The 16,943-nt window shown below is 39.5% G+C and overlaps 1 protein-coding gene across 1 annotated transcript; it reads left to right on the plus strand.

Annotated features, from left to right (window-relative positions):
- Nucleotides 1-2,093: 2,093 nt before the first annotated feature.
- LOC124696856 (polynucleotide 5'-hydroxyl-kinase NOL9-like) lies at nucleotides 2,094-6,924 on the plus strand. The gene is made up of 9 exons (XM_047229517.1): nucleotides 2,094-2,269; nucleotides 2,999-3,096; nucleotides 3,185-3,218; nucleotides 3,680-3,849; nucleotides 4,384-4,564; nucleotides 4,698-4,878; nucleotides 5,594-5,705; nucleotides 5,809-5,936; nucleotides 6,675-6,924. The coding sequence occupies exons 1-9, from the start codon at nucleotides 2,094-2,096 to the stop codon at nucleotides 6,720-6,722; spliced, it is 1,128 nt and encodes a 375-aa protein (XP_047085473.1). The 3' UTR covers nucleotides 6,723-6,924.
- Nucleotides 6,925-16,943: the final 10,019 nt, after the last annotated feature.

The raw sequence follows: 16,943 nt of genomic DNA on the forward strand, positions 1-16,943 counted from the left end.
AGAGTTCATGATAGGACTAGACTACGAGTCGTTCTTCTGGAGTTTATTTGCAGTTTTACCTCATTGTAAAGTAGGAGGCTGTGATGATCTTATGTAACAGAGTCTGTATGTAATTCTATAGACATGCCTTGGACCCGCATATGTTTCTGTTGTACCACTTTGAGCGATATAATACTAGTGGAACAGTGTTTCATTGGTGTTATATCAGACTTGCATACTACACCATGCAGTGGTATGCCGGGTCACCACACTCCTCCTGGGTATTCTGTCCCCGATGGGATGGTTTTGTCGTATTCGGCGTTCTCTTTATGGCCTGAAACAAGCCCCTCGTGCCTGGTTTGAGCGCTTTGCCTCTATGGTGACTGCTGCTGGTTTCTCTCCTAGTTTTTATGATCCAGCGCTATTTGTTCACACTTCTCCTCGTGGACACACTCTTCTCCTTCTCTATATTGATGATATGATCATTACTGGTGATGATCCTGAGTATATTGCCTTTGTCAAGGCTCGTCTTCGTGATCAGTTTCTTATGACTGATCTTGGTCCTCTTCGCTACTTTCTTGGGATTGAGGTCTCCTCCACTTCTGATGGTTTTTCTATCTCTCAGGAAAAGTATATTCAGGATCTTCTTGCTCGTGCAGCTCTTGGGGATGAGCGCACTGTTGAGACTCCTATGGAGCTTAATGTTAAGCTTCGTCCTACTGATGGTGATCCTCTTCCTGATCCGACACGTTATCGCCATCTTATTGGGAGTCTTGTTTATCTTGCTATCACTCGTCCTGATATATCTTATCCTGTTCATATTCTGAGTTAGTTTGTCTCAGCTCCTACCACTGTTTACTACAGTCATCTTCTCCGTGTTCTTCGTTATCTTCGTGGCACGATCACTAGTCGCCTTTTCTTTCCTAGTTCCAGCTCTCTCCAGCCCAGTGCTACTCGGATGCAACGTGGGCGAGTGATCCTACGGATCGTCGTTCACTTTCTACTTACTATGTGTTTCTTGGTGGTTCGCTTGTTGCTTGGAAGACGAAGAAACAGGTAGCGGTTTCCTGTTCGAGTGTTGAGGCTGAGCTGCGTGCTATGGCTTTGTTGATTGCTGAGATGACCTGGTTACGGTGGTTGCTTGCAGATTTTAGGGTCTCTGTTACGACACCCACTCCACTTTTGTCTGACAGTACAGGTGCTATCAGTATTGCACGTGATCCGGTCAAGCATGAGTTTACCAAGCATATTGGTGTTGATGCTTTTTATACACGTGCTCAGGTGCAGGGTCAGGTTGTTGCGCTTCATTATGTGCCTTCAGATTTGCAGTTGGCGGATTTCTTTACAAAGGCACAAACTCGAGCGCTGCATGACTTCTTACTCTCCAAACTCAGTGTTGTGGATCCACCATGAGTTTGAGGGGGATGTTAGATGTATATATCTATATATTGTATTTTCCCCATATGTTAAGGGCTTCCTGCATATTTACACCTATACATGTACTATATATTGTGGTCTTTGGCCCTTTGGTAATACAACAAGTCACGCAACGAGGGTAGTCTTGATTAGTGCTCGGCCAAACATATTGGCCTGACTTAATAAGATGGACTCCAAATGAGTTGGGAGCGAGCAACGACTCCCTAATGTTAACGAGTCAAAATTGATGCTGGAGCCGGTTACTAAGATGAGACCAACTAAACGAGTCGAGCAAACGAATGCTCTTTAGGCTCTCCAGCTTTTATGTCCAGCTCTACCGGTCACTGCCTTGATTTATGCTGCATTACAGTAGTAGTAGTGCTAAGAAACTGGCAATAACTTGGCATGTGGCAATTTGCCATGCTCTGGCTGCTAGGTACGAATCAGCGAGAACACATCCAACTGCAAGTACTTACTACTTACTAGCACAAGGCACGTCTGCCTGCTGCTCGTGTGAGGTCGTTGAAGACTTGAAGTAGGTCTTGCCCGTACACCCAATAAAAATCTTGGGACACCCCAGTCGCATTCCGCGTGACCATCACCCTGTCCTTGGTTTTTATCTAGTGGCCGATCGGTTGGAGACTGCATAGCGTTGAGTGCGTCTTTGCGAGTGAATTGTTGCGAAGAGAGCGAGAGAGATGGGGTTGTGCGGCGGCGAGGGATCGGAGGAGCGGGAGCGGGAGTGGGAGGAGGCGGCTGAGGCGGTGGCGTACGACTCCTGCACCTGGCCGCCGCCGGTGGTGGCAGTGTGCGGCCCCGGCAACAGCGGCAAGTCCGCATTCTCCCGCCTCCTCCTCAACACCCTCATCGGAAGGTTAAACCAACGGAGAATTTGCATAATCATTCCTCCTATTTCCGTGCTGAAGAAGCCCAACTGCATTTCCCCCGTCGCATTTTGCTTTGCCTGACTGCAAAGCAGCTAAACGCAGATACAATCAAATAATTTTTAGTCTGAATTTAACCTTTGCACTTGAGTTGTTTTTGGTCGGAGCTGGGATGGGTCATGGACTCATGGGTTCCTGGTGATCGACGCGGTTGAAAAGGAATAGTTATTTATCTACTGTAGTAAAATTGTTTGATCTAAATGTTTGGTAGATAATCTGAATATTCATTGCATTCCCTTCAGATTCAGTTGGCATGCTATGATTTGTTATGTTATATCCAGAATCATCTGCATTTGGAAATGGTGAATGGAGTAAGAGTTAGATATAGAGACTACTATTGCCCACTGATTTCGTCCATCAGACCCCTTGTGAAGTATAGCTACTCCTATGTTCCAATAGTTTCTTAGCATGACTTATGATTTGGCGAGTGTGAGAAAGTAGTTTCTATGGTCATAACTAATAAGGATACCTGTAGTTCAAATGTAATCACTGAATGTTTATTTGTGTCACCTGGTAGGTTTGTAAAGTTTATACGGGAGAATAATAGACCAGTTCAACTGGTGGTTGACACAAGTTGCATGGAATTTTTGGAGTTGCTCTGTTTTATTGGTTACGTTTGTGCTGTCGGATCAGTTCTCACTGTTGTTTCACGCAAACAGGTATAAGAGGGTTGCATATCTGGATACCGATGTTGGCCAGCCTGAATTCACACCTCCAGGTTTTGTGTCGCTTCATGTACTTGAGGAACAGACTAAAGGTGCAGACTCAGGGTATCAGTTTTTTATTCCCTGTTAAATGTTTGACTCCATGGCTGAGCATTCTGTCATTTTTTTTTATAACCACAGATCTTACAATGATATATCTACGGCCGCCAAAGAGGTAATTGTATTCACAAGGTTTAGTTATGGGCCGAGTTTTATGTTTTCATATAACATTGCAATTTACTTACTGTACCACCTTTTGGTGCTGCTAGGAACAACTCACATCTCAGTTCAAAATAATGTTGACGATTCAGGGGTCCAAAGTAGTATTTTGTATTCTTTTAAGATATTACAAATACTGCAACGTCATTGTGAAGTTTGAGTTTATACTAATCTTATAAATAACTAGATATCCATGTTCAAAGTCTTAGGTGTAGCACAATAGTCAGCCTTTTATATCAACACTTTTCATTTTCTAGCTGATTGAATGCGGTATTCAAATGGCAATCACATGGACTAATAGATACTTACTGAAGTGAACAGATGTTCCAGTTAAGGCTTTTCATGTGCTCGTCTAGTATGGTGTTCCAATTAATATGTTTTCATGTACTTGTCTAAGACTTTTTCCACACATTCTAGGTGCTTCTTTTTTGGTGATGTCGGTGCACACAGGAACCCAAAACTTCTCTTGAGCTACATATTTGGCCTCTATGATTATTTTCTTCAAGAACTCTATTGCTCTAATGAGACTGATAACCCTAAGAAATCAGCTATACCACTTGTTATTAACACTTCAGGATGGGTGAAAGGTGAGATTTCACTGGCATTGCTTTGCATCAAGGTTTTACTGTTAATTTACATGCTATTGTGGAATGTTAGAGGGGAAAATTATGATATGATGAGTTTCAGACTTTGAATTGGATTATGGGACAGAAGAGGCAAGCTATTGCCGTCCCGATCAAATTTGTTTCTGGCCATAGTAGGATAAGTGCACTTCAATAATTATTGCTTATGAAAAATGATTACAAAAATGGACAAACACATCTTAACTCCCGAAGAAGCCACATCTAGCTTAGAGATGAATAGCTAACCGATTAACTTAACAAAATCATGAATTATTTAATTATGCTAATTCCTAAACCAACTTAGGTGGAGTGCCCTAACCTGTATTAGTGTAATACTGCTACTCCCTGTATGCTCCCGTCTTCTCGACGGTTTTCTTCTAATATATTATGACGCATGCTTTGGCATGCGTTCGAGAAGAAAAAAAAAATCTGTTGTTGCTAAATGTGTAGATTTTTTATTGCAATCTCCAGTTTGATATCGTATCGTGTGACTTTCAGGTATTGGACTTCATGTTCTGTCAGAGATATTGAGATATGTATCCCCAACTGATGTTATTCGGCTACACAGCACGTCAGAGGGTAAAAATTTACCAGATGGTGCATTTTGGTTGGACGGACACCAGGGCGATTCGCGAGTTAATCTAATTGTAATCCGTGCATCACAGAATTCTCCCCGACAGTAAGTAATAATTAATTAAATGAATATATCTCCTCGTCACCAGGTGTTATTTTTAGTTGGATATTTTTAGAAATTTGTATTAATAAAGATATAACTTTACATCATTGTTATATTAACGACTATGTCAATGCAGTTTGCTAGTGAAGAAGGAGGCACGGATGATTCGTGATCTCAGGTTGATTGCTTACTTCAGGCAGTGCTTGCCAAGGGACTTCCCTGTTTTCTCTTGTGATGATTTAGTTCACGGATTTTCTGCTATAGATCCCTTCCAGCTTCCTATTTCGAAAATACAGGTTATTGATCTACATTGCCAGGTGACTGCCTCTACATCTTTATTCAGACCATATAGGAGTGAAGAGTTGTTCTGAATATGTAGCATTTTTTTCCAACTGAACATAACATTTGATTGATTTGGAAATAAAAAAGGTACAAAACTAAGTAAGAAGCCGAAACGTATTTGCTAGAATGTTTTTTTGCTAGTATATTGATATTTCATATACATGCATTTTATAAAAAATAAGAATATAATCATTGCTTGATTATGCAGGCGCACTTGTTTACAACTATATGTCTCTAACAATGTGTTGCTAAATGTAATCATAACTAGAATTCAACTAAAAAGGTCCTTTCTGGACTTAAGTTGTCAATGAGATAGAATATTAAATTTGGTGAAATTTTAACGCTTATTTGTATAAAAAATGTTTACATAATTCTTTTTGCATAACTATGAAAAAAAATCTGAAATGATAATGCATATTACTGGTTTTATTACACAACAAAATGGTATAGCAAGTTGTAAAATGAATAAATAAAATTAATAGCTAAATAGGTCACATAATGCAGCAGTGGTTTAGATGTGCTCTCATAGCAACTACTTATAGTTTCAAATGGTATTAAAATGTGTGGGAAAGTTAATTCTTAAGATACAATTCACTATGTGTAGATACAATTTAATTTATACGAAAAAAGCTGAGAACATTAGTTTTGGGTCTTTATACTAATATAGTTTCTCTGGGTGTGCTTGGACAGGTTTCTGGTGGTGCAGTATATGACTTCTTGACTGGTACTATTGTTGGCCTTGGATCAAGTACATGTCTCCCTTTGTCAACTGAATGCTCCTCCCCATGGTGCATTGGACTTGGTATGTAATATTTATTTTTAGCTTTGCACTTTTGTTGAATTAAATTTATAGGAGTAACTAATTGCCTGCATGGTATTGGTCTTGTGCTGATTTTTGTTTTTAGGTTTTATCAAGGCTGTTGATATTCCAGGAAACTGCATTCATCTGATCACACCTGCTTCTCATCACCTTTTAGAAAACATCGACATCATTTTTCGAAGTTGTATTACAGTTCCTACATGCCTCCTTCAGGTAACAAGCAGACAGTGAAACTATAATTTTTTTTCTCGGAAGCTCGAACTTCTGTTTTCTTATTTTTTTTATTATTCGCCATTGTGGTAATTAAATAATTACCTACACTGTGAGAGCCAAATTCTTGGTTAGGTTTTTTCTTCTTCTCAGGAATAAGCATTGCACTTCGATTAAATATATTTCCTGATTATCCCCCAAATCCCCAATCAATATTCTTGGGCTCTACACTAAATTGTGCATGTCTGCCATTCTGACACATTTAGCCTCTTTTAATCGTTTAAAATATGTTCTGAATTGCAACTTCACATGATCCTGCGTCAGTATGGCCGTATAACCCACACCCCTTTGTTGTAATGTCTCTCCTGTCCTTTTGATCATGACAACGCGATAATTTGAGGAGATCGTTGGCCTTGTAATGTTTACTCAATGCCATGCATAAAATTATCACTAGTTCAGAAAAATTTGAAACATGCTAGGTTAAATATTTCAAATCTGCTTCCATAAGCATCAGGAATTGATTGAAAGCATTAGCATTTGCTTAGCACTGACTTCTGGTCCATTCCTAGGATGATATGGTCAGCTAGATTAGTATTGTGTTTTCCTATACAGCCTGCTCGGGTTGACACTAGTTTCTCGGCTAATGAGGATATCCCCTGTTGAATTTTTGCTTGTATTTATGAAGTACGTACTTGATTGGCGCGTCCCTTGACCCCTTCTCACTCAAACTTATACTTGCAGGTGTCGGACGAAGTGGATGATATAACTGAGAGGCTGAGAGATCTCTAGAGCTCTGTATGAGTCTACAAATGCATATGATCATCAGGGATAGACGACATGTGTGCTATCAGAGTGTCAGTTCCCGTTAAAAACCAACCTTGGGAAAAATATAATTGGACCTTTTAATGAAGTTCATATGAACGTATTTACTATACGCTCCTTTTAAGGATGTGATTCAGTATCATGGAAACCAGTAAACAATGAACCTATTAGTATGAGACTGCCGGTCAGTCGTTATCTCGTTATACTTCGCGCACGCTAGTAAGCTTGTTGGAATGTGACTTTCTACATTGTAGACCATCTTTTTTATTTGTACGGATAACGTGAAGTTGTGATATAGGATTATAACATAACACTTACTTATAAGGATGTAAAATTTCTTTTTATAGCGTTTTGGGTATTGGCTTGTTCTAATTTGTGTGACGCGTGACCTTGTGGTGCAGTCATGTTCTCCTTTTCTGTTTTGGTATTCCGTTAGTTAGGGCGATGAAATGGCTCCTGGTATAGAAAGTAAAATCGTGTCAATACGACCTTGTTGCATGGAGATGTCCACATCAAAACAGTGTGTTTGTGACCACTATGAGCCTGGTGATCTGTGAATTGCAGCAATGTCATCAGCAAGTGCCGGCAACACTGGGTGATTTATTTTTTGGTGGTGCTCACAAGTCTCGATTTTCAAGGTGAAAATCCTAGTTCTAACCTTAGTTGGTTGTACTTGGCAATAGTGAACTTCTAGTCCTCTCCTTATTGAAGGCATTGTTGGAAGAGGTCCTGACTTTCTCCAGGGTAAAAACTCATGATCTAGCTTTCTGGTTAGATAGAGCGACGATGACACATGTGCACTATTCCTTTCCTGAACAACGGGTGAAGAACCTCTTTTATCGACCAGCTGTAGGTTCTTGCTGTTGCAACTCATTGATCACTTTGATAGGGCCTTTTTTCTTTTCTTTCTTTTTAAGCTATACCATCGATGATGTCGGCCCGGTGGTATTTTCTTGATATTAATATTTCCTTTGTCCAAAAAAATAGACAGTAAGATCGTAAATATAATTAAAGGTGGCAAAAAATTCCGAAAATGGCTACACGATCATGTTTGTATCTTTTATTGATGTCAGTTTTCATGCAGAAACAACGTGTCTTTGCATCCTCGGCCAAAAAAAGATTTAGGGCTACAAGAAGCGATTTTTTAGAATCATATGAGCACTAAACTTTTCTCTAAATATATACATGTAAAAACACTTGTACCAAGTGTTGGTTTGTCCGTTGAGCTCTTTTAAGATCCCCCATCTTACCGCATTGTAGTGCTTTAGCACATGCGTCTGTGAGAGGAATCATTCCCTCCCAGAGGCAATGACAAGGAAAACAAAGGGTAACCGACACTATGGCACTATTTTCCTAACGGCATTCAGGTCTATTGTACACTAAAACTACCAGAAACGCGACAGTGGTGGCATTTGCTTGTTGTCATTTTTTTGGCACCGTGTGCTGCAAATTATTATAGAGATGCCAAAATATTAGAGCAGTAGAGGAACCTTGTTGCAATGGTGCTAAATTTATATTACAAGGAAAGTGAGTGAGAAGGCTGTGGTTGGCTTTAATAAAAAAAAATGTGCTTGATCCATCTCCTTCCGCTTAATGTGATGGCCACTGCCTGGTAACATCCTAGTTTGTGAGCCAGGCAATTTTCAATTTTCTAAATTCCTTTGTCTATTTGCACACGAGCTTCTGAAATTGTAGACTACATGAAGATGGTTTGCTAAATTGCTAATTTGTTCATTTTTCAGTAGGGATACCATCAATGACTCTTCTTCCTTCATGAGAAGTATTATCTGCTAGCTTGTCAAAGTCGCCTACCAACACACACTTCTTTTCTGACGTCTCCTATTTCTAAATGTCATCTATTCATTTTCCTCTTCTATCGACATGGCTATACTTTCTCTCTCAAAAAAAAATGTCTATGTTTGGGTAATTTCCACCTATTTTACTTCATGAAAATGGCAATGGAAAGAGTTGGGAAATGAGAGTTTCGGGTTACAGTGAATGAAATGGTACATATTGTGTAGTATATGTAAGGAAAGAGAACACCAACCTTTAATGAAGTTTCTTTAAGATGACTCGGAGCTGGAGGAAGGAAATCCTACAGATTGTGTTGTTCGGATAAGGGAAAAGTAGAAAATTAACAATATTTTTCTAGCTTGTTGGCATTTGATAGTGTACCCATTTTTTCATCAAGGAAGTACATGATGATGTAGTCATGTTACAAGCCATTAATAAAATGCCAAATCCTAAAAAATCAAAGTGAAGAAATATTACACTAATCAACTCACTTAGCCACGAATGTGTTCAACTTACCCGCTGGGAAATTAAAACTTGACTGGCAAGCACATACTGTATAAAATTTAGTAGGTTCCTCTGCGTCAATATATGCAGTCTTTTTTTAATAACTTCAACCCCACATGTTTGGTGTACAATATAATATGTAAATTCAACCTGTTCTGATGTAGAAATCGTATCCAGATTTGTTCCCATTCTACATATCTGAAGTTCGTGTCAGATTATACATGTTTTTCTATACTAATTACATGAAGTGTTTGCGCTCATTATGAAAAAATAACACAATGTATCTTAGGTTTGCATTTACGCAATGTATTTTTTTTGGTTATATGTGGGGAACTCTCTATTGCAATAAAACTTTGATAAGGTAAGCACATTTACCCGACAGTCCTGGATGCCGATTTTCCTTTCTAGGGATTGATTGCTCGAGCGATCAGTTGTCCCGCGGAGCACTGGCTTATTCCGATATGGCTTTTTTTTAGTTCCCTTTGTTGGTAAAAATTAAATAGGGGGAACTAGGATTTGAACACATAACCTGTTGACTGAGACAACCTGAGGCTAACCATCTGTTATGTGTAACATTTTCGTGATAGTATTTTCTAAATAACAATTCTTTTGTAACATTTCCTTTTGACAATTCTCTTTTCTTATTTCCTTTTAACAACTCTCTTTTTTAATTATTTGGTACGCCAATTCATGTTTCTTTGGACTAATTTTTATAATTTTATTTTTTGGGATAGTGTTTTTTAGGGGGGAAATAGCAGGTGGGGCAATCACTTGTAGCATAAATGAACTACCACTTTTAGCTCAAATAAATTACTACTTTCAACTAATGCTATTGTTTTTACATTATAACCCCATGTATCCTTTATGTTAGATAAAATATTCTAAATGAAATTAGCTTTTTAGGTCGGGAACTTTTTATATTTACCGTTGAGGGAAAAAACAATGTGACATTAGCTTTTTTTGTCTCCTAGTGCATGCATGCAAAAAAATTTAGAAATAGAAAAGCCCGAAAGGAAAAAAGTTATAAAAATATAAAACATTGGGCTGGTAACTGGTCAATTAAAAAAGTAGGCAAAATATGGCAAATAAACTTAATTTATGGTTGTACCTTTTACATTTACCGATGATAATTAACGCACATAGGGTTAATAACTTTTAGCCCGAAAAAAGTTGTCAAAACACATCAACATGGGTGCTAGTTTTGAAGATCTCGTATAGACCGACTTATTGGTGAAAATTGTCATTTAGGAGATAAAACATTTTAAATATTCAAAATAGGAAAGATTCTCACTGATGTCAGCAAAATTTTCAGTTTCCACATGCATGCAAAACTTTTCCTAATCACCTCGCACTATAGTTTATGAATTGCCTAAAATGAAAAAAAAAATTGATCCAAAATTGACCGCTTCCTACTTGCTTCGCGGGTGACCACTAGCTAGGGTAGCCCAGATGCCATATGGGCATAATATATATATATATATATATATGTTATTTGTATACAAATACATGTTCGTTGCTGTATGTTGTCACTCCTACAATATTAATTAAATGTTCTACCATTGCAAGTTAGCACCTCCCCATTTCTGGTTGTTATCCTAGGTCAAGGAAACCTGACTTGGTTTTAGATTGTTGATAATTTGAGTTTAATTATCATGATTTGGATGGGTTTGAATTAGTCATTTGAATGGACTTTTTTGAATTCAAGTCACTAAAATGTTTTAGAATTTCAAAACTTCATCGATTTACTTATCTTGAATAAGTGTAGTTAGTAGTTGAAAATGACAAATTTTTTTGGCAATTTGTTGAGGGAATAGTGGTCAAGGGTATTTCGTTAGGGGTGAGTGTGGGTCGATTTCATGGTAGTGCCCCAAATATCTCACAAACTTTGGATTTTTTCTAATTATATGTTAACGAGTCATCGAATTTTAGGTTTCACACAGAAGTCGGCATCCAGACTTGAGACTGTGGGGCAGTCACCTCTCTGTAAGGGATAGTGAATCAATGCAAAATCTTCTTTTATTTAGTGGTACTACAAGATGTGGCTGGTAATATGCTCTTCTGCCTCAATTTGGTTGAATGCAAATGAAGGAAGCATAAATAAACTTCACTTGAGTTAGATGTTCTCTTCCCCTACATATACTACAAAAACTCCACCTTTAACCAGCAACAAGCTCAACCATTCCTTTTATTGCCATTCAAACCTCTCACCTTCCAACTGTTCCTTCGGCACCTCCATGTCGTAACAATGGGTGGAAGTTACCCAAACATAGCCATGTTGATATGAGGGGAAAACATGAACACATGGACTATGGGGAGCCCGTAGGGATATGAGACATCGGAAAAGAATTACATACTAGAATGGTCTTCGAGACGTTCTTGCACGACCAGTTCCTTGCATTGTTCCATTGTGTTCATGTAGTCGTAATCGTCATGCGTATGTGCCAAGTCATTGTGGACGATACATAGTCCTAGGACGTGGCTTGAACGGTGTGATTGTGCGAGGAAGCTATCCGGTGTGGGGTGCATGTTGGGTGGCCCTGCATGCGCCGCCTGCGAATACGTGCGGTCGACCGAAACCGCCAATCGTGCCCTTAGTACTCACTGGCTAGGTTATCAATGTTGTGTGTGCCCTCGACAGGTTCGACCGTGGTCACCCGTAGACAACTTCCATGCACAAATAGTCGACGTTAGTCCCTGTGTTCTCTATAGTAGCAAGTGCAAGTGTATTGTCTTTCAAGTTCAATACTGGTATAAGTAGGTGCAGTCTCACCGATTTTTCGACCAATGTACTATCCTAGGATTGTACTTGTAGCAAACCTTTCTTAGCTCTTATGTAAATAGTCAGGTAACCTTTTCTTAGCTCATATGTCAATGTGTAGTTGCAATATACGACACCACAATCTTGTTAATGGGCTAAGCCATGGAATTTGTGGAATGAGCGTCAACCGAACCGATATCCCTGTTTTGTCTTAGGTCCCAATAAATCTGTCCAAACCTCCAATAAATCCGCTCTTACTAACATAGCATGTCAAGCCGTGTGTTTTCCAAGGGCGCATCTGAAAATTAGGCGAAAACTATGGTCTAGAAAATGGAGGATCGAAGTTTTTTATGCGTGTACAGACGATCAATTGGTCGTGAAATGAAGCCCCTCCACATTGTGTTCCCACAAAAATCATTCGATGAGCAGTGTGACACCACAACATACGGAAACATGTAATCGTTCTGAAACCATCTTGAAGATACCCGGCTATTTAAATTTAACTCTCTCTGCATTCTTCTGCACGAAGCCTCGCACGTTCAAGCTTCAGCTATGAAATACACGGACGAAAAATACAAAACACTAGGCGACACTATCATGGCCCACCTCTTTGATACTGGAAAAAGGAAGCACATCTTCATACATGCGTGAGAGCTTTGCTCATCACTTCGTTCAGTGGTCAGTAGCGACACGCTCTTTCTCCCGAGGAGTGCGCCATCAAAGTTGAACCTCCCGCGATTTGTTGCAGCTCTTTGAACTGGCTACACGTGGCTTGCAGAAACGGTAGTTTACATCATCTACATTGTACCTTATTTCTAGGGCTTATTTCTAGGGTGATCCAGTGGACCAATTCTTTTCCTGGGCTCTCCCAAGCTTCTGTTCCTGACCGGCACAGCGCTGTAGGTTTTCCTGAGTTATACCCAAATGGATTTTCTCTAGCCGACAAGTTGTATCAAGCCACCATTTTTCCTGACCTTGGGTTGTGCATGCCCTTAGCGTACACGTTCTGGCCAAGGTGCTTGATCATATCATGTGCTAGATAAACGTATAGCCTGCAAATAAATAGAGCATGAGCAATTTTATTTTGGAAAAAAATATGACAACCAAGAAGGAAATCATTAGACATTTACCCATGGATCAAACATCTCCAACAGTAGACGAACACACAGCATACAATGCCACCCACCAAATATGTTTATAGAAGACTATTTTTTCTAGGACCACTAAAGATGAACATACATATTTTTTGAAACTGTAAGAAAATGGTTTAGAAGTTGTTCAACAGATTTTCCGCTAGCACACATAGGACCGTACCACACAGTCTACCATACTATCAAAGGGACCCATATATGCTTACCGGCCGATAGCACACATAATACCGTACCACACAATCTACCATACTACCAGAGAGACAGATGGTGACCCAAGCAAGGGGCCACAAGGCCACCAAGAAGGATCTCAAGTGTGATGCTTCATCACTTGGATTGCATGAGACATTGAATGTATTGATAGCCGAGAAGGAGGAGAAAAATGTCAAGAGGGATGAAAGGTGACGTCGGGATAAAGAGACCACACTGATACACTCTCCTGACCTCCAAAAGAAGGCCCTTGACGTACTAGAGAGTTCTTAAAGTTGAAGAGAGCAATGTCTGATCAATAACAAAGGAGGTAGAGAGCAAATTGCTTGCTGAGGAAAACTGGATCATGATGGCTGACTTGAGCATCATGGACCTGACTAACCGTGCTTGGTTCAAGATGAGGCAAATGGTCATCCGAGAATGTTGTGTGTGATCTCACACATCTAATTTTGTATATATCATATGAAACTCGTGTCATTTCGCACTTTGGTTCTGTACTATGGCGCATGAACACCATGATTGACCAATTAGTGGTAATTTATTAGCCATTAAATTCGATTCTTGTTGCTATTTTCGTTCATATATGGTTATTGGTTCAAATGGGAAAAAGGACCAAAATGGCCAACGCCGACCAACTGGAGTGCCCCACTTGGTGCAACCCGGCCCAAAACATACCATGGGAGGACCCATGCCTCTGGACTCTCCGCTAACCGACCCACACATTTCGTTGCTAAATTGTATCATTCTTAAGAAAAGTTGTGTATCATTAGCATATTGAAAGTTGGTAACCATAGTAGAAGAAAAATTAGGGAGTACCCTCTGATCAAAGCCTGAATGCTTCCTTTAATCAACATTCTAAATGCTTCAAACCTTCTCCTTGTTAAATTTTTTTTATCTTCAATGCTTAAGTTTAACCTCTACAAATATGATCTTAGTGCAACCCATACATTCTCCTCGAAAACTCTTAGTTCTAGGATTTCAAAAGCGAAATCTAAATTGACCTTATCATACGACTTTTCATAGCCTACATTGAAATTGATCTTTTACCTCATCTTTCCTACTCTTTCCATCCGTAAAAATATGTGTCGATTTTATCTACATACTAAAACACGTGTAGATACATTCATATTTTGCCAAAATTAACACATCTTTTTATGATCAGAGGTACTAGCACTTTGATGATTTGCCCTTGTTTTAATTGTATCTGATTTTTCTCTTTTGGATCATTTGCACACACCCCCCACCAACCGGGCACCACACACAAAGAAACAGTTCCCCCCACGGTGGCGGCCAACATCCACCCTTGCGCCACTGCTATCGCCGCTCCACTCATTTGCTCTCGGAGCAGCTGCTCTCCCCTCCCCTAGTTGGCGCACGGAGTTACTTTTCCCTGCTGCTGCTCGCAACCAAGCAATCATGCTGCCCCCATCGTCGGCGAGACTGGTGGTCCGCCGTGGATTAGTGGTGGCTGGAATTGTGGCTATAGCGAAGCTGGCCCGAACACTAGCTTCCTCCAAGCTGTCGCATCCTCTTAGGCTCCCATCGCGGGCTGCTTAGATGAGGCACCACTAGCGCAGTGGGAACTGCTTCCGCTGGGGGCCTTGGAGAGCAGGGTGCGGCGACCTCCTCAATCAGAAATGGAGACGGCCGAGCGTATAAGGGGCCAGCGGGAGGAGGAGGAGGAGGCGAGGATGACGATCAATGGGGATAAGGTAGGGAATTAGAGGGGTCTTAGCACATCAGCGAAATATCTCAAATAATGCTAAACAAATGAAAAAGAAAAAAAAGGCAAATGGTCAAGAGTCAAGCAAAGTTGGGGTAAAAAATCTACTGCAATGAAAACATGGTAAATTATCAACGTGCTATGAAAGATTTGGCAAAGGGCAAATCATACATTGCAAGGGTTAAGAAGATTTCCCAATTTCATATTTTTTTTCTGAACCATTCAATTTCACATTTTTAGCACTTACTCACTGTTTATTTCCCAATTTCTATTCGTCTTACTTATGTGCAGTTGTGCGGTTCTTATTCCTTCGTCCAGGGAACGCTTGTTGGGGAGCACGGGTCAATCTTGTACCTGCCTAGTGGATGAGATCTTGGGAGTTTTTTTTTTGTTTCTCCTAGTGTCCTCCTGTAATACATTTGCAAAACAATGGTTTCACAGATGTGTTCCTTATGCCACATTTATAAAATATCAGATTGGGGAGCCCATATGTTGAGATGTATGTGAAGATCTACAAAAATGTTTCCGCCCTCACAAGAATTGGTATGATTTGACTTTCTTCATTTACTTACGGCTTTGCATTTGTATATGCTTGTTTGCACATCATATTATCTGTTGTCATGCGTCCATATTGTTTAGTCATGCCTCTCGTGCTATGTGGCTTCACTTGTTTCATTGGCAAAAGTTAGGGGCCTAGTAAGCATGGCCATGTAATGTTTGCTCACAAGAATTCTCGCGATTGGACATTCGTTCTCCATTACTTTTGTCAGGATTTGTGTCATATGGAATCATGGTAACATTGTGATTTGGTGGACATTTATATTTACATGGTGGTAAACTTATATATTTTTATTTTCCATGCGTATTAACAACTGAATTTCTGAAGTAATAAAATATGATTATCAGGTCTCATGTGAAACTTCCCTTGCTTGCTATTATGCTTTAGAGTATCTAGTCCTTTATGAAAAGGTGTTCTATATCCGGATATCCCATTTCTGGGATATGCTTCATGTAATTATATCTAGTATGCTAAGCAGGTGCCGTGCTCAACTTTATGTCTTTCTTTTTCAGTATATCTGATTTAACTTGATTGAGGGTGTTACTTAATTGGAACTTGTCGTGGATACGCATTACTGTTGCTTTTAGAAAAATTAATAACAACGTATTTCAGTTCAATGCAACTGATCATTAAAAATATTATGTCTCGAGATATATTTGAAACCAACTTAAGTACTCACTCCGTATCGGTTTATTAGGCCTTCAGGTTGTTTAGAAAAAAGTTTGACCATAAATTTGGTCAACAAAATATGGATTATATGTCACAAAAATTATACCATCGAATTCATAGTCAAAAGAAATACCCTTCCCCAGACTCCACAATGTGTGGTAGCTTTCAGCAGTGGGTAAATCCTTTTCTTATTCATAGTCAAAAGATGTTTTCAATGATATAATTGTTGTGATATATAATTCATATTTTGTTGACCAAATTTATGATCAAACTTTTTCTTAAACTACGTGAAGGCCTAATAAACCGATATGGAGGGAGTATATATTTTTTAGTTATTGTTTTTCCTCTCTACCCTATACCTAGTGATCAGGTGTGCACAAGGCTCGGATAGCGAAACTTCAGGAAGAAATTGTGTCCAGTACGTTCACACTGGAGCTTCTCCGTCATAGTTCATGGTCAACAAAGTTGCTTGCTAAGAAAATGTGTTCCTATTTATCACAAAGCATTATTTGTGGCAATTCTGGTGGTCCTTTGTATGTGTCTAGTCTATTTCACATGTGCGCCCTTTGAGGATTAATTACTTGCTAAGAAAGTGTGATGACAAACGTGATCTTGTTGTCACATCAAAGATATCCAGTACCTACCTGCCCAATCCACATAGTCCTAGTGGTTGGTCTTCAGCATTCCACTTGTCATTTTCTTCTCCTGCTTCGTTGAAAGTTGCACTAGATTTGCTGATCAGAAACGTGATGACCAGAAGCATCTAAAAACCTAATCAATTTGGTTTCTGCAAAGAAACGTTGAACTTTCAGATCGGAACTGT

This window comes from Lolium rigidum, chromosome 3 (assembly GCF_022539505.1).
Source record: "Lolium rigidum isolate FL_2022 chromosome 3, APGP_CSIRO_Lrig_0.1, whole genome shotgun sequence".
Taxonomy (NCBI): Eukaryota; Viridiplantae; Streptophyta; class Magnoliopsida; order Poales; family Poaceae; genus Lolium; species Lolium rigidum.

Coding starts and splice junctions, on each gene's coding strand:
- LOC124696856 (XM_047229517.1), top strand. CDS start 2,094: ATGGGGTTGTGCGGCGGCGAGGGATCGGAGGAGCGGGAGCGGGAGTGG. Junction 3,097..3,184: donor ACTTGAGGAACAGACTAAAG/GTGCAGACTCAG, acceptor TTATAACCACAG/ATCTTACAATGATATATCTA. Junction 4,879..5,593: donor TTATTGATCTACATTGCCAG/GTGACTGCCTCT, acceptor GTGCTTGGACAG/GTTTCTGGTGGTGCAGTATA.